Source organism: Phalacrocorax carbo, chromosome 5 (genome assembly GCF_963921805.1).
Source record: "Phalacrocorax carbo chromosome 5, bPhaCar2.1, whole genome shotgun sequence".
NCBI lineage: Eukaryota > Metazoa > Chordata > Aves > Suliformes > Phalacrocoracidae > Phalacrocorax > Phalacrocorax carbo.
In genome coordinates this window covers 26,717,614-26,744,157 of record NC_087517.1, presented here as the reverse complement: position 1 = coordinate 26,744,157, position 26,544 = coordinate 26,717,614, and the positions used below count along the sequence as shown (strand labels likewise).

The window sequence follows — 26,544 nt, the reverse complement described above, 5'->3', positions numbered from 1 at the left end:
CAAGCTTATTTTGTTGTGCCCTGATACTCTTGTGTTCTCTGTAGCTCTTGCTCATCATTTCACATGGCAAACAGGTATACTGTCACTCTCTACATACTTATTTTGTTCTGCAGAACCTCCCAAGTTCATCAAGAAGCCTGAAGCTTTACGGTTTGTGAAGCAGGGGGACACAGTTCAACTTGAATGTAAAATCAGTGGCACACCAGAGATCAGAACCATGTGGTACAAAAATGATCAGGCACTCCAGGCAAGCGAGAAGCTCCACATGTCCTTTGTAGACTCCATGGCGACGTTAACCATCTTGGGCGCCAAAACTGAAGATGCCGGCGATTACATATGTGAAGCCCATAACTCCGCTGGCACAGCCAGCTGCAGCACTTCTGTTGCAGTGAAAGGTTAGCAGCATGGCTCCACACACCACCAGAATTCCTGGCTTCTGGCCCTGCTCCCAGCTGCACACCTGCCTGACCAGGGAGCTGCTGCTATGGCAGTTGGTGGCTGCTGGGGCAGTGTCTCTCCAGCTGCTCCCACATTCAAACACAGAGCAGCAGAAAGCAGGCAGGAAATAGCAGTGGGTGTTCAGCATTGTGCAGCCATTCCCTGTCTCCCCATTTAAGTCAACTGCAAGCTGAATAAGGCAAGTTTGTCAGGTCACAAGGCAGCGTGGACTAGAAAGAACACCAGCCATGATGAGGGAGCTGGATATACTTTGCAGCCATCCTTCTGCCTCCTCTTTATATGTAGTGATGCTGGCAGGAATGAAATTTAAGACAGAAGAGGAGGCTGTGCTGCTGAGCTTCCCTGGTGGTAGCTTTCATGACTGGAAAGAGGCAGGGAAAGCTGGAATGTGGCCCTGGAGCGAGGGGGACCTTTGGAGGAGGAGCACTGATCACTGACTCCAAACAGGTGCAGAAGTGTCACATTTTCTGCCCTTGGGACTCTGAGTGCTGGGATGGCTTACTGGGAGAAGCTGGGGCTCAGGATTTTTTAGAGGTGAGGCCACATATTTGGAAGCTAAATATGGGTTTACAAGAGTAAGTGTAGGCCCCCTTCCTGAATATGTTGCCTCCTGCTACTATCCAGAAACCCACCCAGGCAAGCAGGCTCACACATTATGATGTGATTCTTTTTTTATAGAACCACCTGTTTTTAGCAAGGTGCCAAGTCCTGTGGACACACTTAAAGGCTCAGATGTTATCCTCCAGTGTGAGATAGCAGGCACTCCACCATTTGAGGTGGCTTGGTTCAAGGACCGGAGGCAGGTCAGGAGCAGCAAGAAGTTCAAGGTGACAGCAAAGCACTCTGTTGCCAGTCTTCATATTCTCAGTCTGGAATCTCAAGATACTGGAGAATATCAATGCAAAGCTATGAATGAGGTGGGAAGCGACACTTGCACCTGCCCGGTGAAATTCAAAGGTTTGTATGCTAGAGGACAGAAAGCATCACCGCCCTCTTTTCTTGATCTCCTGGCTGTTCCTCTTCCAAGCAGGCATGCATGATTAACCCTCCTCTGCCTCCTTGTTTTTGCCATCAGAACCCCCACGCTTTGCCAAGAAGCTGAGTGACACTGCAATCTTCATCGGGGAGCCAACAGCCCTGCAGGCAGTTGTGGAAGGATCCCCACCAATTTCTGTTGTCTGGCTCAAGGACAAGGGTGAAGTTATTAGGGAGAGTGAAAATGTCCAAATGTGGTTTATGGACAACATTGCAACTCTTGAGATTGCCAGTGCAGAGGGAGCTGATGTTGGGAAATACATCTGCCAGATCAAAAATGATGCTGGTATGCGGGAGTGCTCTGCCTTTTTACAAGTCCTAGGTGGGTATAGTCTGCTTCACAGGTACTATATCTTACAACTTGCACAATTGCCTCTACCAGCCATTGTTTTCTGGTTATATCCTGTGCTCACCAGTTTGTGGGTAGATTTTTCTGGTGACACACTGACCCCTCCCTTCCTATTTCAGAACCAGCAGTCATCTTGGAGAAGACTGAGCCAATCACAGTAATGGCTGGCAATCCTTTTACCTTGGAGTGCAAAGTAGGAGGAACACCTGAACTTATCACCAAGTGGTACAAAGATGGCAGAGAACTAAGGAGCGACCGCAAATACCAAATTACCTTTTTCAACAATATATCCACTTTGAAAGTCTTTTCTGCAGACAGGGGAGACAGGGGCTTGTATACTTTTGAGGTGCATAATGAGGTGGGGGAAAGCAGCTGCACTTCTTCAGTTGATGTCTCAGGTCAGCTCTATGTCTTTGTTGTTCACACTTCGCTTTATAAGAACCTTTTCTTTTTACCCCTTTCCTTTCCTCTGAAAAAAACCCCAACACTTTTCTTCCTATTTTTCTGCCCTGTCCTACTTAGATCGTCTTGTTCCTCCTTCATTCTCAAGAAAACTAAAGGAAACAAACGGGGTTCTGGGATCATCAGTGCTTCTGGAGTGCAAAGTGTCTGGCACATCCCCCATATCTGTGGCCTGGTTTCAGGATGGGAATGAGATTGTTAGTGGAGAAAAATATGAAATCTCATTCTTGGATAATGTTTGTGCTTTGAAGCTGAATGCCCTGGATGTCACAGATACAGGGCCATACACTTGTGTGGCAGCCAATGTGGCTGGATCTGATGAATGCAGTGCGTTCCTGACAGTACAAGGTCAGTGGAAGGATACTACAGCCCCTTCAACAAAAGTCTTCTTCCCGCTTCTCTTCTTTCCCTCTGGTTCCCCATGGTTTCTTTTTCACATTTTTTTTCCTGTTTTCTCCCTCTTTCTCCTTTTTTTTTTTTTTTAACTCAAACCTGCTCCAGTTTTCCTCCCCCACAGAGACTTGCTTATTAACATCTTTCTCCCTTCTCACTTCTTTGCATGATCCTTAGAACCACCTTCTTTTGTGAAGATACCTGATCCCCAGGAAGTTTTGCCTGGATCAAGTGTGACATTCACCAGCTACATCAAGGGCAGTACTCCCTTCAAAGTGACCTGGTTCCGAGGCATCAGGGAGCTGATGCCAGACAGCAACTGCTCCATCTCTCTGGATGAGTCTGTGGCACACCTGCAGCTGTACAATGTGGAGCCAGGCCACAGCGGGGACTATGCCTGTGTGGTCACAAATGATGCTGGCAGTGCCTCATGCACAACCCAACTCTTTGTGAAAGGTGTGTTGTGTGTGTATGCACAGGTCTCCCTTCATGCTCTGCCTCCAACCTGGCCACATCTGTGTCTCTCACTATTGTTTTATGCCTCCTCACAGAGCCTGCAGTCTTTATGAAGAAATTAAGTGATTTCAGTGTGGAGCAGGGGAAGTCCATTGTGCTGGAAAGCAGCTACATAGGCACCCCTCCCATCTCTGTCACCTGGAAAAGAAATGGCACGCCCATTGCTCAGTCTCCGCGCTGCAGTGTTACGACTACTGACAAATCTGGCATTCTTGAAATTTTCAACAGCACCAAGAGCGATGAAGGCGAATACACCTGTGAGGTGGCAAATGAGGCGGGTAGGGATGTTTGCCGCAGCCTTGTATCCATCTTAGGTATGCATCATTCCTGATCCCCCTAAGGCACCCCAGTGATGCTCTGCCTCTGATCACCATGCTCTCTCCTTCCCTAGAACCACCCTATTTTGTCACACACCTGGACCGCGTGGAGGTGAAGGTTGGCGAGCCCGTGATCTTAAAATGCCAGATTGGTGGTGCACCAGAAATCAAAGTGTCCTGGTACAAAGATGACACCAAGCTCAGATCAACACAGGCTTACAAAATGCACTTCAAGAATAATGTGGCAACACTGGCGTTCTCCACCGTGGAGGACAGTGACATCGGAGAATATATCTGCAAAGCAGAAAATAGCGTTGGCTTCGCCACCTCCACAGCTTTGCTTGTTGTTAAAGGTGATGGGCCAATGGCCACTCTTTCCTGGGGCAGTTTGTAGGAACTCATTGTTGTCTACAGAAAGGGGTTCTTACTACTTTCAGAGTTAACTAATTCTAGATTGACAGGGTGGCTTCCTACTTATAGTGGTGATTATTATTGTTTTGCAGAACGTCAACTTCCCCCTACATTTGCCAGAAAACTGAAAGATATTCAGGAGGTGGTTGGTGCCCCAGTGACATTTGATTGCCGCATAAATGGCTCAGAGCCTATCCAAGTGTCTTGGTACAAGGATGGGGTTCTCTTAAGCGACAGTGATAACATGCAGTCAGCCTTCTTAAATAATGTTGCGACTCTTCAGATCTTGCAAACTAATATGGCTTACTGTGGCCAATACACTTGCTCAGCCCAAAATGCTCTGGGGACTGCATCTTCCAGCGCCAAACTTCTCCTCACAGGTTTGTAGCTCACACTTAAACAAAGATCTTTTCATGACTTTGCAATTTTATTGCTTCACCCTTTTTCCTCACTCTGCCCTTTGTATGGTGGCCGGGGAGAATGGGTATAGCATGGTGAAGTGTGTGGTAAGGAGGGCTTGGTGGTGAGCTCTGCCATGCTTTCCTCTTTGCAGAACATCTACAACCTCCTTTCTTTGACATCAAGCCAGTATCTATCGATGTGGCACTAGGAGAAAGTGCAACCTTTAAGTGCCACATGACTGGCTCTGCTCCCATGAGGATTAGTTGGACCAGAGACAACAGAGAGATCCGGCCAGGTGGCAACTACAAGATGACGCTTGTGGAAAACACGGCCAGCTTGACAGTCCTAAAAGTCGGTAAAGGGGATGCTGGACTCTACACATGTACTGCCAGCAATAGTGTTGGAAAGGACGCATGCACAGCTCAGCTGGCTGTACAAGGTATTGCTGTGAGCTTTAGTGTTCATTAGGCTTTTCTTTGCAAGACAGACACCTGGAAAAAAAAGCCCTGAATGCAGACATGTATGAGACTAACAACCTTTACAAAAGGCTACACTGAGATATCTTATTTCATTTAAATATTATTGTAATATTTAAATCCTTGTTCATCTTTCTTCTGGTCTGGTATAGTGCATGATTTGTCCTATCAAAGGATTCTTCCATTTAAATGTTAACTCTGACTTAGTATCCTTTGCACCTTTATGAAAGGCCCTCTTGACCAGCACAACCTGTCTTCCTCAAAGTCTCTCTGCAGGAGTGACATTCACTAAGTTGTCCCACGGAGGGAAAGGTAACTGAGAGAAACTTATGAGACTTAAATGTATTTTTACTGGGTGTGCAGCTTCTGCAAATAGTTTCACTCTTTCACAGACTGAAAGCATTGAAAACTGCTGTTCTAGACAGCAGAATTGAAGGACCTGAGGGCAAACTTGGTGACACATATCCATTCTGCCAACACTTTGCTTCTCCACATAATGTGTGGATCTTATACATTTCAACACTGTAAATTTATGACTGGAACAAACTGTCTTGGTACAAACGACACTTGTATATTAGTGCAATTTCCTCAGTGTAGGTGGGAACACTGGATTTATTTATAGCTCTTCAGGATATCTCATTCTTACTGATTTTATGAAAGAATAAAGGTAAAATACACTATTTAAATTATGCATGAGTTCAAATGTCCCTGTTGGTTTAGTCCTTTCCTTTTTTTTTTTCCCTTTGTATGAATTTGGGGGGAAAATACCAAAAAGATTGGAAGAGTACATATTATGACTTTTTCTCTCTAAGACAAATATCACAAGAAGTTGAACTACTACTAGCAAGATTTAGTAATAATTGCTTCTCATATGTATTATATATATCTAGGGTATTTCTATCCATAGGGGTTTATTGGTGGGCATGGGAAGAGTGTGACAGACTGAATTACCTGTGGATTCAGTGGCAAATAGGGATGTGGTTGTTATGTAGCTTGACTTACAAAAACCATTGAAAGTTTGTAGAAAGACATCTAAACTCTTTAAAAGTTGTAAAGCTTGTTCCCACCAGAATAAAAATTCTGTTTATGATTAATGATAGCATTACTAATAGGGTTTTTTGACCAAAGTTACCATTCATAAGATGATCCTGACTGACCTTATTTATTTTCTTACTCTTCAACTCTTTATTCATAAAGTCCTGTAATTATTCCTTTTCAACAGGATTTTTTTTTTGATCCTGAACTTACACTAGCACTCCCTTCAATCTTTTATAATTTATACAGTTTTCCCAGGGCTGTAAAATTAATGATGTTCATTGTTTGTCAGTCAGTTTCTGTAAAACTTGGAAAGGCAAGCTCTTTGTGTGCATTGATTTGCAAGTGTTTAAGCTGAACAGATGCTGTCTCAGTTCTATGGCACACAGGTTTGGGTTTGTTGGTTTTTTTTATAATGAAGCTCTTTTGTTCAACTGATCTTGAAAATCTTCCAGTTTTTTATTAACTTCCCCACTTTAATGTCTTAGGTTCCCAATCTGTAGTTTTAACAATTGCTTTACGTTCAAGAAACTGCTTTGCATTCCAAGTACATATCTTATTAGCTTGTATATACTGATTTTTGGAACGGAATGGCATTAGAGTGTGACTACTCAACAGCTCTTATTAGGCAGATAGATAGTCAACTCTCTGTCAAAGTGAAATCTGATAGTAAATTACTAAAGTTCCAAGAGTCATTGAGTTAACAAGCCATCATTTCTATTTTTAGATACTCTAAGGAAGTTTTGTTACTAACAACATAGGATGTCCTGCAAATGTCCCACAGGTTGAAGTAACCCGCAATAAAATAGATATTCTTCCTACACTTTACAGACAGATGCACAAAGAGGCACTTCATCCTGTTTTGCAGAGAGATTTGTTTGTTGTGCCCACATTACCACCTCTTGGTTTTACTAGTTATATCTTTGATCTATGAGCATTCAGCCTTGTGATTCTGAATCATCTGTATGGTATTTTTGATGAAAAGTGTCAAACCTACACTCCTTTCTCGCCTTACAGAACAAAATGTAACCATCCGGTTTACTTTTCAGTCACAGGACCTTTAACACCAATTTCTGTAATACCAGCCAACTCATAATTCCTCCCAACATGATTACTTTGAACCTCTTTTGTTTGCTACCTAAGCTTCTTGACTTTTATTCCTTATATGCACCTTTATGATTGGCTTTGCAATAAATGTGTGTAGGGTTATAATGCAGATACATTTATTGACTATATCAATTGTTAATGACACATTAAGATGTAAAAGAGTTGCTATAATGCTCAGCATAAATGTTCTTAACATTTCTTGGCTGAACAGTTTGGATTCTTGCATTTCTATCAAGGATTTTGATTACTTTTATAATACTTACAGAAAACCACGCATGTCAGCTGATCTGTACTGAATGCATAGGAGGAGAATTAAAGTGGGACAATAAAGTAGGGAGAAATTAGCTGAAATGCAGATAGAAAACTTACTTGCTTCCTAATCTAGATTTTGGACCAACTTGAAGTAATCTAAAAAAAATTTCATTGCAATTGCAAAATTAGAATGTTTGCATAAGTCCCCAGAGTTTACATTTTGCATAACATATTTTCCTGCTTATTCAAAGACTCAGTGCAGTTGAAAGCATCATCTCCCCTTTTTGGCTTTCCAGAACCACCAAGGTTTATTAAGAAACTAGACTCCTCAAGACTTGTGAAACAGCATGATTCCACTAAGTATGAATGCAAAATAGGGGGATCTCCAGAAATCAAAGTCACCTGGTACAAAGGTGAAACCAAGATCCATCCCAGTGAGAAATACAGAATGTCCTTTGTGGATTCGGTGGCAGTCATTGAAATGGACAGCCTCAGTATTGAAGACAGTGGTGACTACACTTGTGAAGCTCAGAACCCAGCGGGTACTGCAAGCACCAGTACCTCACTGAAAGTAAAAGGTCAGAACCCCAGTTCTTTCCTTACCTTTCTATCTGTATGAGTCCTCCTTCGTTAAAAAAGCTGTTAAATCTGACTTTCTTTAGTCAGAGAGGCCAAAACCTGTCTGAATAGATGGTAAATCTCTTGCCTGTTTGTTATGCTGTAGCAGATCTTTCTCATTTATGGTTTGTCTTTGCTGTTCAGCATCACAATGGCTGCTTGAATAGACTGTCCTCTTTAATCTCCTTTGCTCAAATAATACAAACTTTAATTCTTTTTTCTTTTCAGCACCTCCCATTTTTACCAAGAAGCCCCATCCAGTCCAGACCTTAAAAGGGTCAGATGTTCACCTGGAATGTGAGCTTCAGGGCACTCCTCCATTCCAGATTTCTTGGTATAAAGACAAACGAGAAATTCGGAGCAGCAAGAAGTATAAGGTCATGTCCGAGAATTACCTAGCTAGTATTCACATTCTTAGCGTGGATACTGCAGATGTTGGTGAATATCACTGTAAAGCTGTAAATGATGTGGGAAGTGACTCCTGTATTGGCTCTGTAACACTAAGAGGTTTGTATAAAGACTGACACCTTCCTGGCATTTCATTGCTCCTGTCATTCTCCTCCTACTTTTCCGCTCCTGGCGTGTTTTTTTTTTACTGTTAAATATCTTCTCTTAAATAGCACCACCAACCTTTGTAAAGAAGCTGAGTGATCTCACTGTCGTAGTTGGAGAGTCGATTGAACTGCAGGCTGCAGTAAAAGGATCACAGCCCATTTCTGTCCTGTGGTTAAAAGACAAAGGAGAAATCATTAGAGAAAGCGATAATCTTTGGATCTCCTACTCAGAAAACATTGCAACTATGAGGATTGGAAACGCAGAACCAGCCAATGCAGGGAAATACGTTTGTCAGATAAAAAATGATGCTGGAGTTCAGGAATGCTTTGCCACACTGACAGTGCTAGGTTGGTAGCATGAGAGAAAAAACAGGATGTGTTTTAAGATGCTTTAAAATTTCAATTTGTATGATACTAATAACTATTGCATTGTTGTTTTTAAAAATGTTGTGACTTGCATCTCGTTGCAGAACCTGCAGTCATTGTAGAGAAGCCAGGTCCAGTCAAAGTTACAGCTGGAGACTCTTGTACTCTGGAATGCACAGTAGACGGCACACCAGAGCTTACTGCTAGGTGGCTTAAGGATGGGAATGAACTGTCCACTGACCATAAATATAAAATCAGTTTCTTCAATAAAGTGTCTGGGCTTAAGATCCTCAATGCAGGACTAGAAGACAGTGGAGAATATACTTTTGAGGTGAAAAACAGTGTTGGTAAAAGCAGCTGCACAGCTTCAGTGCATGTTTCAGGTTAGTTGACTACTCTTTTTGAGTCCCATCTGGTCCTATAGTTCCTTTACCAAACCTTCAGATAGCAAACTGTTTCTCATGACTGCCAACATGAGAGACTCATTGCTTGTATAATTGTAGGAGTACTTGGCATGCCACTTTGACAAGCATCGATAGATGCCTGCCTAACCTCTAGGGGCAGGAGTTGTTGCAAGGGCTTGATTTCTTCAGCCTTCTTGGACACCTGGTACAATATTTTTGCTTGTGAAAAAGAACTGCAAAAATAAAAGGTATCCCTCAAAAAGTGCGACTGAAAGCTCCTTATCCATCCTTAATCATCAATTATCTACTTTTCAGTGATTTAGGAGCAGATTGCTAAAGCAGATATATCAAAAGAAAGTTAACTGATTTTATTATGCATGGAGAACTTTTTGCATTTTAATCTCCCATATGGTAATTTTTTTTTAATTTTTTTATTTTTTTTTTACAAATGCAGATCGTATTATACCTCCTTCTTTCACAAGAAAACTGAAAGAAACATATGGTCAGCTGGGTTCTTCTGCTGTACTGGAGTGTAAAGTTTATGGGTCACCACCTATTCTGGTTTCCTGGTTTCATGATGGGCAGGAGATTACTAGTGGAGACAAGTATCAGGCTACCCTTACAGACAATACCTGTTCTCTGAAAGTGAATGGACTTCAGGAATCTGATATGGGAACTTATCTGTGCACAGCTACTAATGTAGCTGGGTCTGACGAATGCAGCGCATTCTTGAGCGTTAGAGGTCAGTATCAAGAAGAACCCAGAGTCAGAGGGCACAGATTTATTTTCAAAAAGAATTGATTCTTTGCTTTGTTACATATTTCTAATTACTATGCTCTTCATCAGGAACTCAAATGTACTTCTTCTCGATCTGTTTTATTTGCATGCTTAGAGCCACCATCTTTTGTGAAGAAACCCGAACCACTGAATGTTTTATCTGGGGCAAACATAACCTTTACAAGCATCATAAAAGGCTCCTCTCCATTGGAAGTTAAATGGTTTAGAGGTAGTGTTGAGCTAGTACCAGGACACAGATGCAATATCACCTTGCAAGATTCAATTGCAGAACTGGAGCTGTTTGATGTACACCCACTTCAGAGTGGAGACTACACCTGCCAGGTCTCTAATGAGGCAGGGAAAATTTCTTGCACAACACATCTTTTTGTCAAAGGTTTGTCCAGACTACTGTTTCTTATGCTTCTTTTGCTTCTAAAAATGATCTATTGGCTTTATTTAATTTCTTTTCTTCCCATTGTTCATTATAGAACCAGCCAAATTTGTGAAGAAGGTTAATGATTTAAGTGTTGAGAAAGGAAAAAATTTAATCTTGGAATGCACATATACGGGTACTCCACCAATTTCAGTGACATGGAAGAAAAATGGAGTAAAAATAATGCACTCTGAAAAGTGTAGCATCACCACTACAGAAACGTCTGCCATACTGGAAATCCCTAGCAGCAAACTAGAAGATCAGGGGCAATATTCTTGTCATATTGAAAATGATTCTGGACAAGATAATTGTCATGGTGCAATCACAATACTAGGTGCGTCAAGCCACCATCACTTTATCATGTGTTATCTGAACTACTAATGGTCATTGTGCAATGCCTTTTTATGCTAATGGTGTGTGTTTGTTCTTCAGAACCACCTTACTTCATTACACCTTTGGAGCCAGTGCAGGTTACTGTTGGGGATTCTGCATCCTTACAGTGCCAAGTTGCTGGAACACCAGAAATGATTGTATCATGGTACAAAGGTGATACAAAGCTGAGAGGAAGTGCTACTGTGAAAATGCATTTTAAGAACCAAGTTGCCACTCTAGTTTTCAGCCAGGTAGACAGCAGTGACAGTGGGGAGTACATCTGCAAAGTAGAAAACACTGTTGGGGAAGCTGCTTCATCATCTTTGCTGACAGTTCAAGGTGAATATTTCATTTAAAAAATAGGAAAATGGCCTAATTTTCTTAAGTATGCTTTGCTGATTTGAAGAACAAAGATTACCTTTTCCTTGTTAAACATTTACTGTTTCTTGACGTGTAAGATACCCTGCGGCACTGTCTTCTATTAACAAAGGGCTAACAGTAAAGCTAATCGAAATACATCTCTTACTGACCACAGCTCTTCTCTAGAGATGCAAGCTTCTGCATCTTCCTTCCCCATTGAGAATATTGCTTTGATTGTTTCCCCCATTAGCAGTCCTGAGGGTTAAATAGGCTCACTGGGCATAACTGAAGGCTGAACAGTTATATATTTTCCTGCAACTGTATGCACAGTGCTCTATTCACATCAGGTTCTGATTAAATTATATGCTGAATAAAATTTTTAATCAGAAATTATGATAAAAAATCCAGCATACTCTACAGTATATTAGGCAGTGATTATTGGTGAGTACAGCAATAGGTGCATATCTTCTGAAAGCCCTCACTGTACAATTCCTGTTTTCTTACAGAGCGTAAACTTCCTCCTTGTTTTACACGAAAATTAAGAGATGTTCATGAAACTGTTGGCTTACCAGTTACATTTGACTGCGGCATTGCTGGTTCAGAACCTATTGAAGTATCTTGGTTTAAAGACGGTGTACGTGTAAAAGAGGACTATAATGTTCACACATCCTTCGTAGACAATGTAGCGACTCTCCGTATTTTGAAGACAGATAGGAGCCTTATTGGGCAATATACCTGCACAGCCACCAATGCAATTGGGACTGCTTCTTCTAGTGGCAGGCTTGTCCTTACAGGTCAGTGGGCTGTGAAATATTTAATGGAAATATCTTAAAATTCAGTTTTGTTTTATATATGGATTTAATATTGTACAAAAAATATTTATTTCACAGAGGTTTAAAGCAAATTGAGATTTTTAAGTGATGCTTTTTTATTTCTTTCACTCTTCAGAGGGGAAGACTCCTCCGTTCTTTGATATCCCAATTACACCTGTGGATGGTATTATTGGAGAAAGTGCTGACTTTGAGTGTCACATTTCTGGAACACAGCCTATTAGAGTCACTTGGGCAAAAGATAACCAAGAGATTAGAACAGGACGAAACTACCAGATCAGTTATGTAGACAACACAGCCCACTTGACCATCTTGAGAGTTGACAGGGGAGACTCTGGAAAGTATACATGCTATGCTAGCAATGAAGTTGGAAAGGACTCTTGCACAGCTCAGCTGACTGTTAAAGGTACAGAATAGATAATACATTTTGTGCACATTTTCCCTCCTTTATTTATAAAGGAGGTTAGCCTTACTGCTGCAAGATAAGTTTGAGAAAAACTTTTGAGACTTAGCTTGAAAGTACCTATCTGGAGATACCCATGGGTCTTTTAAGGGAATTAGGAAGAGTCACTAACAACAATGGGGGAGAAATGAAAGAATATGTTCTTTGGCCTAGTTTCTTTATAGGCTTTAGCCTATTTCTTTCTTGAGAACTCAACAAAAACCTTGGGGTTTTTTAAACGGCATTTGACTTGAAAAAATGTAAGAGGACTTTTTTCAAGTAGGAAAATCAACTGACAGTGACTGTAACAGCAAGACAACTGCTGTTTATCTTGGCATACTTTCACTTTTAAAAGTTCTATTTAAATGAGATTAAATATCAGTTCCCCAACGATCAAATTTTTCTTGAAACATTTTCTTTAGAATTTTTCATTTCAGGTTTAGTTCATAGAATTTGAATAATATGTTCTTTTTTTACAGAACGAAAAACTCCACCTACTTTTACTAAGAAACTGTCTGAAGCAGTAGAAGAAACAGAAGGGAATGAACTTAAACTTGAGGGCCGTGTTTCTGGCTCTCAGCCTTTGACTGTTGCTTGGTATAAAAACAACCAGGAAGTTCATTCAAGCCCTCACTGTGAAATATCTTTCAAAAATAATACCTTACTTTTGCATATAAAGAATGTAGAGCAATCAGATGCTGGTTTATATACCTGTAAAGTGTCCAATGAAGCAGGAAGTGTGTTGTGTACGGCTTCTGTTGTTATCAGAGGTTAGTTGAGGTCTTATATTTTTTTGCTTCTTACTTTTCTTTGTTGTATGCTAGCTGCAAATATACAGCCTCTATCTTATGAGCTGGTTTTACTTACCTTAACAGCAGTAATTTGTCCTGAGACAGACAAGATAAAACTGAGTTAGACCACAAAATGAAGGAATTCTTTTGTGATTGAAATAAAACTTTTTTTTCACTATTTGCTACAGCTGATCTAAAGTCAACATTGAAATCTTTATGTGACATTTCTGTTGAATTTTTAATAATTCTCTTTTCATGGAATAAGAGTTTTTCTGTGAAATTACATCTAAGTTTGGGCATCCTTGACAGTGTGTTGTGGCAGCATGTCACTTCATCATAATACTCTTGCAGGAGAGTGCATATTTGTTTCTTTAAAGGTGCTTATAGAGTTTTGCAGCTTAATATCAGTGCTTTAGTTCCTGCATTATTTTTTGCATGTGAATGTCCTTGCTGCATGGAGAAAAGATATTTCTTGCATGTTTGCTTAGAGAACATATTCTCTTTATATTTATTCCATTTTCTAGAACTATAATCCATATTCTCAGACTTCTGCTTATCCTCCTTCATTCCTTGCCATTGTCTTCTTAAGAATCGCATGAATCTCTCTTTCTCTTACATTCTTAATCCTCCTTTCCTTCCTTGCCTATTCACTCAAGCATTTTCATATTCCAGAACCTAAAAAGCCTCCAGTTTTTGACCAGCCTCTTCAGCCAGCAGCAGCAGCAGAAGGTGATACCCTTCAGCTCAGCTGCCACGTTCAAGGATCGCAGCCAATCCGGATTCAGTGGCTGAAGGCAGGGAGAGAAATAAGAGCTTCAGACAGATGCAACTTCAGCTTTGCTAATGGAGTAGCTCTTCTGGAACTTGCTGCAGTTAACAAATCCGATTCAGGAGAATATGTATGCAAAGCTTCAAATGCAGCTGGCACTGATACTTGCAAATCTAAAGTGACAGTTAAAGGTACAGTAACATGGAGAAAATCAAGGCTTATGATGGAAATTTAAAACAAAAATGCCACCCTTCTTTGCTTTCTGTGAAACAAAAGTGTTGATAATTTAATAGCAATTAGTACCTTTAGTTCTTTGCTAAACTGTACAATCTGGGAAGACAGTATATTTAACAATTCATATATATAAATAGTGACATAAGCAGTGGGAGATCAGTGTCAAATTGATAGTGTATTCTTACCAAAAAGATTAAGAATTTAGTTTCTAAATCTAAACACCTAATTTATGAAAAATGCAAGCTAAATGAATGAAATTACTTGGACATGCATATTTTATGGAAAGGATGGGACCAGTGGTGTTTTTTAAAAGAAAATATGAAAGGAACTTGATTGAACATGTGGTCTTAGAGGTTAATTGCTTCAGGACTGTTACAACTGTAAGACATTTTGACCTTTTAGCTGAAAGTAAATATTGTCTAACCATGAGTCCTTCCATGTAGGTCTTGTCTTACCATTGCATAAAAGACATGAGTTCAGTGAGATGTAGAAATAGTATCTGTTTCACTATATGGGTAGCCGCAAGGCTATCAACTAAGCAAAAGAAAAAAAAAATTAACAGATCGCTGATAAAAAAAGTGCAAATAACTCTGAAGGTGGAATTTCCAGAAATAGAAAAGAGAATACCTCACTAAAAACTGACCCATTTTAGAAAACGAGGCTTCTTATTTGTATAACCACCTATGAATTTGCATCCATGAAGAATATAAATGATCTGACTGAGGTTAATGAACAGCACAGTATGGCCCACAGTGTCCAGTTTCATCTGGAAATTAAAATACATGTTAATTAAAACAATATGAAAGTATTTTGCATTTTTCTCTCTCACATAATATTTTGCTCCTTCTCTGTAATTAATTTCTTTTACAATTCCTTTGGAAGCCTCATCACACATGAACATAATCCATTACATGAGACCATCTGTTTTAATTGTTTGTCTCTGTCTTTTAGAAAAACCAGCAGTTGCACCAGTAGCTAAGAAAGCAGAATTGGAAGGAAAACTTTATTTTGTGTCAGAGCCTCAGAGTATCAAAGTTATGGAAAGTAAGAACTCTTTTCAAAAAAGTACATTGTCTTCTATTTGCTTGTATATTATGTTTGAGATTATGTCCTGCTGTCATAGACAGCTGGAAAGACTTAGCTTCCTCATTTGCATCTTTCTGCAGAAACTGTTGCAACATTTATTGCAAAAGTTGGAGGAGACCCAATTCCAAATGTTAAATGGATGAAGGGAAAATGGAGGCAACTCAACCAGGGAGGTCGCATTATAATCCAGCAGAGGGGAGATGAAGCAAAACTAGTAATAAAGGATGCAATAAAAACTGATTCTGGCATGTACAAATGTGTAGCTTTTAACCAACATGGTGAAATTGAGAGGAGTGTAAACCTACAAGTTGAAGAAAGAAAGAAAGAAGTTGTTGAAGGGGATCTCAGGGCAAAACTAAAAAGGTATATGGGAAGTTTTTATAGATTAATTTGTCATCAACACATAAGAAACATTTTTTTTTTATTATGTATCTCACACCAAGATATATTTTTAATATCCATTAAATATGAACAACTACTAAAAATAGAAGCACCTGGCTAGACTAAACTAAAGGCTTCAACTGCACAGGGCAGCTCTAAGTTGATTCATTTTTTCAGTCAACAGCTTTCTTAGGATTGAAGCTTTGTATATTTAACTTCTGTCATTGATTTGAATAGCACTCCCACAAAAAGGAAGGAAGAAGAGGAAGAGCAACCCATTGATATCTTGGAACTTCTCAAAAATGTAGATCCCAAAGAATATGAGAAATATGCTCGCATGTATGGAATTACAGATTTCCGTGGCCTTCTGCAAGCCTTTGAGTTACTAAAGCAAACCCAAGCAGAAGAAAGCCATAGATTGGTAAGATGCAGTGTGGCTGCAGTATTGGCTTTGTTAGGAGTAATACGGTTCCTTTGAACAGACTTGGTGTCCATGCTCTGATGTTACTGTGTGTGCAGGAATTTCTGGTTCCTCTTTAGATCTTTTACAGACAGTTCTCAATTTCTTGCATGCTCAAACCCAAGAAGAAGGAATGGGCCTTCTGGCCAAGTATGTTCTGTCTTCACAACTTGGCTGGAATTTTTAAGATGGGAAGATACGCTAGTTACAGAAAATTTCATGAAGAAATTAATCCTATGTTGGCTAAAATAACGTCTTGACGTTTAGTACCCTTTAATCATTGAGTATAATCTACCTTTTTACAGGAAATTGAGCTTACAGAAAAAGCTCGAAGAGAAGATCAGGAGTTTGATGAACTTGTAGCTTTTATTCAGCAACGACTCTCACAGACAGAGGTAACATTTTTGGGCTGATTTGTGAAATATTCACACCCATAACAGGGAACTTGAAAATAATTTAAACTAATATTTTTCAGCCTATTACTCTGATCAGAGACATTGAAAATCAGATGGTTTTAACGGATGAGGATGCTATCTTTGAATGTGAGATTAAAATTAACTATCCGGAAATTAAACTTTCATGGTATAAAGGAACCCAGAAACTGGATTCCAATGACAAATACGAAATTACAATTGATGGTGATCGCCACATACTGAGAATCAGGAACTGCCAACTTGAAGATCAGGGAAATTTCAGAATAGTGTGTGGACCACATATTGCCAGTGCCAGGCTAACTGTGATTGGTAAGTGCACTTCTGAAGTATGTATTCTAATTAATTTACACTTTAATTATTCCACTGTCTGATGTCTGCTAAAATGTGTGTTTTAACATGCTAATAGAACCTGCAGTTGAACGGCATCTTCATGACACCACTTTCAAGGAAGGAAACACATGCACGCTGTCTTGTCAGTTCTCTATCCCAAATGCCAAGTCTCAGTGGTATAGAAATGGGAGACCCGTTAAGATAGGAGGGAGATACTCAACACAAATCTCTGACAAAGTACACAAACTCATCATCAAGGATGTTAGAACAGAAGACCAGGGACAGTATACCTGCAAGCTTGACAATCTAGAAACAACTGCAGATCTGGCCATTGAAGGTTTGTAAACAGATATAGAATCTCTTTATTACAGTACTGGTAAACAGTTTCTGGATGTTCCATTAACAGAAGAAATGAAAATAGAAGGAATTTCTTAAAGAGATATTTCCAAACTTGGAAACAGACTAAGCAAGAATTTTGCTGTCCTTTCTCTTTGAACAACATGTGACGTACTTGTGTAACTTAGTATTTTTAACTAAATCACCATTACTAATGTCCCCTGGCCCTCAAACAATCTGAGTCATATTTGTTTTTATTTTCTTTTTCTCTTGATACTCTTCTATTTTCCTTGGATTTCCTCTTTTTCTTAATTATTCTTTATCTTTAATTTCCTTAATGAGTTGTATAATTTATCTGTACACCAATCTTGTTATAGTTGTACTCTTATGTCTTCTAATCTTCATTCTTACATAATTAATAGAAGATGAAATCCTTTTTTCTTACTCTACTTTTTCAAGATCTGTTGTTATTATGTCTTATCATAACGTAGCTATTACTATGAAAACAATGAAAAGGAATTAGATAAGATAAATGGCTTGGTGGTGCATAGCAATTGATATATTTTTTGTTTCTAAAAACAGCGGAACCAATTCAGTTCACAAAGAGCATACAGAACATTGTAGTGAGTGAACACCAGTCTGCAACCTTTGAGTGTGAGGTGTCTTTTGATGATGCAGTTGTGACATGGTATAAAGGCCCCACTGAACTGAAAGAGAGCCCCAAGTACAGCTTCAGAAGTGAAGGTCGCTGTCATTATATGACTATTCACAATGTTACTGCAGAAGATGAAGGTAAAAATGCATGGAATATTTGTGCTAATGCCATTCTTTTATCTGATTTTTGTTGTCTGTTTTTATAATGATAAATGCATATAAAAATCAACATTCTTGGCTATTACAGGTGTATATTCTGTAATTGCTCGTCTTGAACCAAGAGGAGAAGCAAGAAGCACTGCAGAGCTCTATCTGGTAACCAAAGGTTAGCGAATTTGCTAAAAAAGTTTATCATCATAGCTATCTGCAAATTTGTGAGTTTGAAATGTGATTCTGGAAAAATAAATAGTCTAAAAGGAATCTAATATTCTTTTGCAGAAATCAAACTGGAGTTGAAGCCACCAGGTAAAGATCATGAGCAAGACTGGCACAATATCATATCTATACCCTGTCATAGATTTAGTGCATTGTTCTGCCTTGTTTTTTATTTTCAAATCCTTTTTGCCTGGTTATAATAAGTCAAAACTATACCCTGAAGAAGTATTCCTCATACACAGATATGAGGAACTATCTATTCTCATAAACAGTGGCAATGAATACTGTGACAACTCCAAAACCAGTGACGTCAATGTGTCTGGGGGCCTATGTTGTACAATATGGGAAGCCGCATTCTCTAAAACACAAAAGTTGATTTTTGTTTGAATGACCGAGGAATAGAACAAAGAAGAGATATCAATGTATAGATTCAATGCTTCAGTACTACTGAAAAAAAAAATAACCAAGGTGGCGAAATGGGTAGCAATCATCTCCTTATGATATATAATGGTCTTCTTTTCTGAAAGTTCTTAAATCCTACTCCAAAATGATGCAAGAATTATGTAGAAATAAAATGAGTCTGTGTAGAGTCTGAACACACCAAAAGATAAATGCAATTATTTATCTATTGTTCAGCTAGCTTGCTCTTGAGGAGCAAGCTACAATCCTTGCATGCTAGAATATAAAGATTAAAGCACCATGAACTACTATTCTTGGGCCACCATATTAATTTTTTATTATTATTAAGTCAATAAACATTTTGATTTTCTAGATGTTCCTGATGCCAAGGTTGCAGTTCCACCTCAAAAACCAGCTGAAGGTAGGGTAACAAGCCATACTTGTTCCCTAGTGCAGTTTTATATCTGCACTGAAGCAGCAGGCCAGTGGGAACCTCAGAGAAAAATCTTAGCTCAGTGATAAGATCTAGTTAATTGTCTCTATACAAATATGATATTAGCAAGGCTCGGCTTGGACAGGATTGTTTTGCTGTGTGGAAGGTGAAAAGTATACACAGGTAGTGGTAGCCTTTTCTCTTAAGAAGAGTTTTTCTTTTCCATCTTGTTTTCTTATTAGTCTCTTCATTCCATCTTCCTTTTATATCCATTTTCCTCTTCTGATCATTCTTTGTTTCCTCCTTTTCTTCTTTTCACCACAGAAATATCTTTTAAACAAGCTGACTGAATTACTACCCTTAAAAGAAAAAAAAAAAAAAAAAAAAAAAAGAAAAAAAATGCAAATATTCTTTTAAAGCCATACAATGGATTGCATGTTTTTTGCAGATGGTCTCTCCCCACGCCCCGGTATTGGGCTACAGACTACAAACATTACATATATTTCTGTCACATTCAATAGTTTACTATGAACCTTAGAAGTTCAGTCTTCTTGGTTTCATTTCCAGGATAGTTTGGTAAATGCTTGCAGTGGCAGCAGAAGAGGAAAGATGTGATATTTAGAAGAATTACTATCAGCAAAGATAGGAGAGTAATGGCAGTAATGAAAATAAAGCTGAGAAGGGTCAGGGTTCAAATAAAGGTAGACTGTGAATTCCCACTCAAAATATATTCTTCCAGCTACAGTAAACTGTCAGAATGAGCATCATGTTTGCTTTTATTCTGCAACAGCAATAAAAGCATCTCACCTATTTTTCAAATGCACTAGGATTTTTCTTCATTTACAGGAACACTTCATAGTCACATTTTATTGTAAATATTTCATTTTTTTCCTACAAGCTGCCCCTATTCCTATTCTTCTGCCTCTTGTTCCACCACCAGAGGAGAAAAAGCCAGGTAAGAATATATAAAGTATTTGGGCAGTGTGTACATGTTTCATTATGACTCCTGTTTTTTCTTTAATTTAAATTTTAAAATATATTGTTTTTAAGCAGAAAAAAAGGTTCCAGTAAAGAAAGTCTCCAAAAAGGTGGTTAAAAAAGGTCCTGAAGAAGCTCTACCACCTAAAGGTAACTTTTTCCTTTTTTAAAAAAAAAACCTTCTTAAAAAAAATGTAGAATTACCTTGTGGAAAGAAGGCAATTTGTTTCAAATTACCTTGAATTAATCAAATCTTTTTGATTTTTGTCTTTATGTTAAAAACATACACATTTAAAATCCAAGCTGATTAGGACTGCTTAAAAAAATAGCCACTTCTTTAAACCATCTGTGAGGGTGAAATAATTTCATTACTGTGAACATCCAACACAACTTGCGAATTCTAGGCTATGATATGAATTATTTATTTATTTAAGTTCCTGAGGTGCTGCCAGAGAAGCCCAAAGAGATCAAAATAGCATCCATGGCAAGGAGAGAAGAGATTCATGAAGAAAAGAAGGAAATATATGAAAAGCCTAGAGAAACTTATGAAGAATGGGAAGAAGACTATGGAGAAGACCATGAGTATTATGTCAAGGAAGAAGGCTATGATGAAGGCGAAGAGGAATGGGAAGAAGCTTATGAGAAAAGAGAAGTGACTTATGAAGAAAAACGAGTCATTCATGAGGAAGGTATTTTCATTATCATACCATTTTATTACTTCTCCTCTCATATTTATTATTAAGGAGCAAAATTTTTGAGCAACGCAGATTTTTTATTTGGGGTTTGGGTTTTTTTTTTGTTACAATAACTTGAACCTTAATACGCTGCTAAGTTTTAACTGGCACTTGGCGATAAGACAAAGACACTAATATGGCGGGATTTAAATGCAAATAGAAATTGATACACTCTTACTACTAACCACAACATCTTGTTGCCAATGGGCTTTGCAGATCTGGGCATCTTTAAAACCTAATGCAAGTTACTAGTTTGTAAGTGTAGTAAGTAGTTTGTATGTGTCATTTCCAGTTGTTTTGGATATTTCTTCTATCATTTTCATGTATTCTAGATAAACTTGGTTGAGGTTAAATGCTTCACACATTAATTGCTTGAAGTTAATAGCTGTATTTTACAATTCCTTGCAGCTTTAACTGTCTTAGGTAGTAGTAACATGTATGCCTCTAGGAACAGAATTTAGCTCTGACGAGAATCCATCAAACTTGGAAATAAGCAGAAAATTTTGCTGCAACAATTGGATCTCCAAAACTCTGTGTGTGTTTTTCAACTTTATAAGCTTATAATGGTATAACTAATAAGTTTTGTGTGTATAGAGCCTCTAGACAATGCATTTTTCATCATTATGCAATGTTGTTGTTTTTAAAGTGGTTGAAGTTCCTAAGAAGCCTGTGCCTGAGCGAAAACCACCAGCAGTTACAGCTGAAAAGAAGGAAAAGAAAGAAGTAACAGTTCGTAAAGGTATTACTGTCCTGCAAAGCTAGCACTAACAGGAACATGTAGATTAAGATCACGCATCTTCTTCAAGCTGAACTGTGATGGTTATTCACATCTCCTTGAAAAGGAGAGAATTCTTTTTATATTGGACCATGATATGAGCAAGGCTCATAGCAACCCTTCCTCTTCTCCACCTCATATATTCGAGCACAGAGAGAATAGTGGCAATGGTAGTTGAAACAAACCAAGAATTCTTGGCAAAATCAAACCGAGCTTCAGCTATCTTTCCTTCTCACTGTATATTAGCCTTGGGCATGTGTGCTTCTTTTGAGCCACTGAATGCTGCACGTCTGAGAAATGTCCTCCATTTAGATCACTGCGTATCTCTCAGGGAAAGGTGGGACTGATTACTTGTTTCACAAGTACAGGTTAACCACCAGTGAACAATGCGTTGAACAATGCAAAGGATGTGCAAAGGTTATAACATCATAAACAAGAAAATAGCCAGTTCTACCTGGTTTGTGTCCAGAAAATAGTTTGCAAGATGATTTAAACAATAAACATATTTTAATCACTTACAGTTGTCAAGAAACCTGTTGATGAAAAAGTGGAGATAATCACTCAGAGGGCTGCAGAAGAAAAAGTCAAACGGGCTGAGGGTAACTACTGTTTAACTACCTTAATGCCATCTTTACATGAAAGTACTGGCTGTTGTTATTTAGCTGGTCTGCATATGCTTTGTCTTCATTTAACATGGGTCTGATCAATTTTTCAGTCTTTGAAATATTAATAAAAGCTTCTGCTGAACTGTATAAGAGGAAGATGGAAAGTTTTTTAGGGGAGAATACTAAATGCAGATGCTAACTACCAATGCTGTAAGAAAGGAAGTGAGCGTAAAATTGCATTGGATGAAACAGTATGTTTCACTCTAAGCTGAAGATGTGAAATCCCCAACTTCCTCAGAATTCCATCTTGACCTGTTGACCAGGATGTCTTATTCTCTTGCTAACCACCTCCTCTTGTATAGCATTTCCCATTCTGCAGCAGGAGTCTGTTGGCTGCAATTCAATATATGTCAGGATATGACCTGTGTACTAAAAGCCCTGAATTACCCAGCCCCGTTAGAAGGTAGCAAGAAAAAGAAGCAAACACATTCCTTCTGTTGCTTTGTGTGGTTCCAAGGAGCCTGACTTAGCTACTGAGTTAGATTATGCTTGTCTTGATTTTTTTTCCAACATCATTGCTAGATAGCTGTAGACTTATTTTGATCTCTTTGCTAAATATATGACTGAGTAACAAATTTTTAATGCCAACAGTTACCAAGAAAGTTCTACCACCAAAACCTACACCAGTGATCATTGAGGAAAAAGTTATGAGAAAGGAAGGTACAGATCATCATCTTTCAATTGCGGTTTACACTTTTTCCAGCATGCCGTGTGTTTTTGTGTGCCTTGTGAATACGTGGGCCTGTGTGTATGTACCTGGATCTGTTCCGCTAATCATGCTGTGACTACTCTCAGTGTTTAAACAGTATGCGTACCATGCTTTTATCTTTCATAAAGTCTGGTTTAAACATGTTTGTGGGTAGCCTTTTGATTCTTGTTTAAACAGCCTACAGGATATTGCAATGTGATTTAGCTTTTTGTTCATCTGTTCTGCCTGCTGGCATATGTTTACATAATAATAGCCCAGTGCCATGAAATTTCTTTGAAGAACTGCCTTTGGAATTATTTTGATATACTGTTTCCAAAAGCCTGTGCATCCATTTATTCTAAATTTTCAGGTTAAAGGTGTCTGTGTCTTTAGTCTTTAACAAATGCTAAATATTATATTTGTATGCTTGTCTTGTGTTCAGTATTTTAGAATATGAATACTGACTGTCTAAATATGTCTAAGACTTAAATGTGCAATACAGATACAGATTTGATAAAAACTCATGCTGAATACCACTAATGTGGATCTAGAATATAAAATACTAAAACAAAATCCTATTTTTAAAGTACCGACAGTAGAAACATGGACTGTTTCAGAAGAAAAGATGTCGGTTTCTGTCCACAGAGAAGAAGAGTATTCATATGTCACAGGTATGTACAAAACCAAAAATCTGTGCACCCAAATCAAAACAATCTTTCAATCCTACTAGATTTTCTTTTAATTTATTTTTATGTATGACAAGTTACATATTTAGACACATTGTCTATTTGTCTTTCAATAGGCATTGCTTCTTTTTGTTCATTGTGTTATGTAGCCTCAGTTTTCTTTAGATTAATAGATGTCAACATTTCAACTATTTTATCTTACCATTGTTTAAATGCTTTTCTTTGAAGAGCCAACAGAGCATGAGAAAACAGTTGAAGAAAGATTCTTTGAAGCTGTTTACCCAATTGAAGGTAGATTGATTAAGAATGAGAGGCTAATCAATATTTAAGATTTTTAAAACAATCTGAATCTGTAGTTAATTAAAACTTATTGTGAGATTTGCAAATGCTGTTGGTTTTCCGGATGAATTTTTTTTACGTATTAGCATATGTGTTTCAGTGACATTTGTGTACTGGACACACATAAAATCTTAAAAGCTTTTTGGATTTACTATGGACATTGATATTTCCTATCTCCAAATTGAATATTTTTTAAATTCCTATTGTAGCACATGAAGAAGTTGAAGAGGAAGAGGAGGAAGAAGAAGTCATTTCTACAGAACTGGAGATCCCTCATGTTGAAGGTGAATTAAATCTTCGTATCATCATGTGCTCCATTTTTCTGAACTTTCACATTATCTGCCTGTACTACACTTTGCCAAAGGATAATATATCAGAACTGAGATCTTTCCATCACTCTATGTCTCTACTCTTAAAATTTCAAGCCCTATTATATTTCTAAATCTAATTCTTCATCATCACTTCTTTAAATAATTATTTGAATATCTTTCTTTGAGATGAACATATTGTATCTCTTTGATAAAACAGCTTTTTTTTTGACAACAGTGTTTGCTTATCCAGGGCATTGAAAGTAGCCTACTGTGATTTGCCAAATATTTTTCCTGTCTCCTAAGTGTTCACCACCTATCTCTTTAAAGTGCCTGAGATACCAGTGAGGCATGTTCCAGAAGAAAGAAAGCCTGTTCCTGTCCCTAAAAAAGAAGCTCCACCAGCTAAAGGTATTTCTATTGCCCTAGTAAAGAAAAAATAATTTTAAAAAATCCCAAATCCGAACAAATTGTCTTTCATTATATTTTTTTCATGTTTTCTTGAAAATATTTATGAATTTACTCTCTACGTGACTTTGGTTTCCATTATCTCCATATGCATTATCTGATTTTGAATGAGCTCCCTTATCTCCATACTTTCACGTTTTCGTTTGTCCTGTTACTTAGATTACAGGTTGCATTTGTCTCAGCTTTGGCCCTTCTCTTTCCTAAAAATCTTGTGCTTGTTGTTTGTATTTAGGTTGTGTGGCTTTTGCAGACAAGGGTAGGGTATTTTTACTTCAGTAGAGTGCCACAAAAGGTGACAGTGCAGAAATGTTAACACTGGAATTTTGTACTGATTCATAGTGTCTTTCAACTATATGTCCAGAAGGTTGTACATTGTATTGTGTTGCAGTACTTGGCTCCTTGTCTAGACATTATTTTCTATAAAGCAATCTTGGATTACTAAAATCTGAACAAGTGGTCCAAAAACTAAAGACCTCTCACTTTGACAATGTTTTCCAAAGTGCCTGAAGTCCCTACGAAACCTGTTCCAGAAAAGAAAGTTGCTGTTGCTAAAAAGGACGTGGCTCCCCCAGCAAAAGGTACAGCATCTTCTCAATATAAGCATATAATAAATATAGTCTTTATGTGTTATGTTGTATGTCTGTTGTCATCTGAGACAAACTCAACAGCCTTAGAAAGATTACTTAAACAAATTTTAATACCTTTAAAGTTCCTGAAGTGCCTAAAAGGACTGTGCCTGAAGAAAAAGTACACGTTCCTGTTCCCAAAGAACCACCACGTGCCAAAGGTATACTTAGTGATGGATTATACACGTACTTGTTGAATATCCTTTTTTTTTGCTAGCTTTTATGTAATCATGTTTGTGTCAGAAATTGATTTTCTTTTTATAATTCTCTGTGCATATATAAATATATAAAAGTTTTTAAGGCCAGGTAATATACCTGAGCAGCATTTCTTCAGTTAAGAAATGAGTCTTAAAGCACTTGATAGGATTCCAAAGACTGGTTTGAGGTTTTTTTTCCCCCTCCCAAATATATGTTGCTCTTGTCTCATAACTTTCTGTGTTAAGCGTATGGATGTGTTATGTGGCTTGTCTTGATATTCTTATAAATGGATCAATGCAATTCTATAATACTCCAATAAATCTTTGAAGTATAGGATTCAGTCATCTTATATTTTATCTTTTTTAAGTGCCAGAGGTGCCTAAGAGAGCTCCCCCAGAGAAAAAAATTGCTGTTCCTAAAAGAGAGGAAATTCCATTACCTACAGGTACACTTAAATAAACGGTCTTTTCTTGTTATCTTAAGCATCTTGTTTATGTCCAATTTTGGTTTTGATTGTTAAGTGAATCTGGTTTTAGTTGTACTTCAGTTACATTAGCTATGTCTCTTTTGACTCAGTTTTGTGGATAACTGCACTATAGATGCAGTCTTAAAACACCTGTAATTTTAGTTACTTACTATTATTATAATTTGTATCTCTGAAGAGCCAGAAGTACCTAAAAAACCAGCTCCTGAAGAAAAAATACCACATGTTCCTAAAGTAGAAGAAGCTCCACCTGCAAAAGGTACAATATTGTTCACTGTAATATCATTTACTGTGGTCTTTAGAACATTGCATTTGTGTCAGCCTGTTCAACAATTGTGTATTGTAAGCAAAATATGCCCATGTGTAACCTGCTTTGGATGATACATTTCTGTTACATGATACTTTTGCCAGTTTTGCACTTTATAGGTCCTAAAACTGAATACTTTTTTTTAAATGCCTGCAGTTCCTAAGAAACCTATCCCTAAAGAAAAAGTATCTCCTGCTGTTCCTAAAAAAATGGAGGCTCCTCCAGCTAAAGGTATG

General features: G+C 38.1%; 1 protein-coding gene across 1 annotated transcript in view; it reads left to right on the top strand.

Annotated features, from left to right (window-relative positions):
• Nucleotides 1–26,544, top strand: part of TTN (titin) — a 241,322-nt gene that overhangs the window by 69,769 nt on the left and 145,009 nt on the right. Inside the window, exons 75-121 of the mRNA XM_064453243.1 lie at nucleotides 114–395; nucleotides 1,138–1,416; nucleotides 1,535–1,816; nucleotides 1,963–2,241; nucleotides 2,366–2,653; nucleotides 2,876–3,154; nucleotides 3,250–3,528; nucleotides 3,606–3,884; nucleotides 4,035–4,322; nucleotides 4,496–4,783; nucleotides 7,511–7,792; nucleotides 8,061–8,339; nucleotides 8,453–8,734; nucleotides 8,857–9,135; nucleotides 9,611–9,898; nucleotides 10,049–10,327; nucleotides 10,422–10,700; nucleotides 10,799–11,077; nucleotides 11,605–11,892; nucleotides 12,047–12,334; nucleotides 12,850–13,140; nucleotides 13,834–14,121; nucleotides 15,116–15,208; nucleotides 15,331–15,613; nucleotides 15,869–16,052; nucleotides 16,397–16,486; nucleotides 16,567–16,834; nucleotides 16,932–17,192; nucleotides 17,774–17,983; nucleotides 18,093–18,170; nucleotides 18,284–18,310; nucleotides 18,993–19,040; nucleotides 19,951–20,007; nucleotides 20,103–20,180; nucleotides 20,465–20,719; nucleotides 21,411–21,503; nucleotides 22,061–22,138; nucleotides 22,796–22,864; nucleotides 23,480–23,563; nucleotides 23,807–23,869; nucleotides 24,127–24,201; nucleotides 24,556–24,636; nucleotides 25,194–25,271; nucleotides 25,403–25,480; nucleotides 25,885–25,962; nucleotides 26,180–26,260; nucleotides 26,465–26,539. Of these exons, the coding sequence (XP_064309313.1) occupies nucleotides 114–395; nucleotides 1,138–1,416; nucleotides 1,535–1,816; nucleotides 1,963–2,241; nucleotides 2,366–2,653; nucleotides 2,876–3,154; nucleotides 3,250–3,528; nucleotides 3,606–3,884; nucleotides 4,035–4,322; nucleotides 4,496–4,783; nucleotides 7,511–7,792; nucleotides 8,061–8,339; nucleotides 8,453–8,734; nucleotides 8,857–9,135; nucleotides 9,611–9,898; nucleotides 10,049–10,327; nucleotides 10,422–10,700; nucleotides 10,799–11,077; nucleotides 11,605–11,892; nucleotides 12,047–12,334; nucleotides 12,850–13,140; nucleotides 13,834–14,121; nucleotides 15,116–15,208; nucleotides 15,331–15,613; nucleotides 15,869–16,052; nucleotides 16,397–16,486; nucleotides 16,567–16,834; nucleotides 16,932–17,192; nucleotides 17,774–17,983; nucleotides 18,093–18,170; nucleotides 18,284–18,310; nucleotides 18,993–19,040; nucleotides 19,951–20,007; nucleotides 20,103–20,180; nucleotides 20,465–20,719; nucleotides 21,411–21,503; nucleotides 22,061–22,138; nucleotides 22,796–22,864; nucleotides 23,480–23,563; nucleotides 23,807–23,869; nucleotides 24,127–24,201; nucleotides 24,556–24,636; nucleotides 25,194–25,271; nucleotides 25,403–25,480; nucleotides 25,885–25,962; nucleotides 26,180–26,260; nucleotides 26,465–26,539 (9,090 nt within the window). The remainder of the gene's footprint in view (nucleotides 1–113; nucleotides 396–1,137; nucleotides 1,417–1,534; nucleotides 1,817–1,962; nucleotides 2,242–2,365; nucleotides 2,654–2,875; nucleotides 3,155–3,249; nucleotides 3,529–3,605; nucleotides 3,885–4,034; nucleotides 4,323–4,495; nucleotides 4,784–7,510; nucleotides 7,793–8,060; nucleotides 8,340–8,452; nucleotides 8,735–8,856; nucleotides 9,136–9,610; nucleotides 9,899–10,048; nucleotides 10,328–10,421; nucleotides 10,701–10,798; nucleotides 11,078–11,604; nucleotides 11,893–12,046; nucleotides 12,335–12,849; nucleotides 13,141–13,833; nucleotides 14,122–15,115; nucleotides 15,209–15,330; nucleotides 15,614–15,868; nucleotides 16,053–16,396; nucleotides 16,487–16,566; nucleotides 16,835–16,931; nucleotides 17,193–17,773; nucleotides 17,984–18,092; nucleotides 18,171–18,283; nucleotides 18,311–18,992; nucleotides 19,041–19,950; nucleotides 20,008–20,102; nucleotides 20,181–20,464; nucleotides 20,720–21,410; nucleotides 21,504–22,060; nucleotides 22,139–22,795; nucleotides 22,865–23,479; nucleotides 23,564–23,806; nucleotides 23,870–24,126; nucleotides 24,202–24,555; nucleotides 24,637–25,193; nucleotides 25,272–25,402; nucleotides 25,481–25,884; nucleotides 25,963–26,179; nucleotides 26,261–26,464; nucleotides 26,540–26,544) is intronic.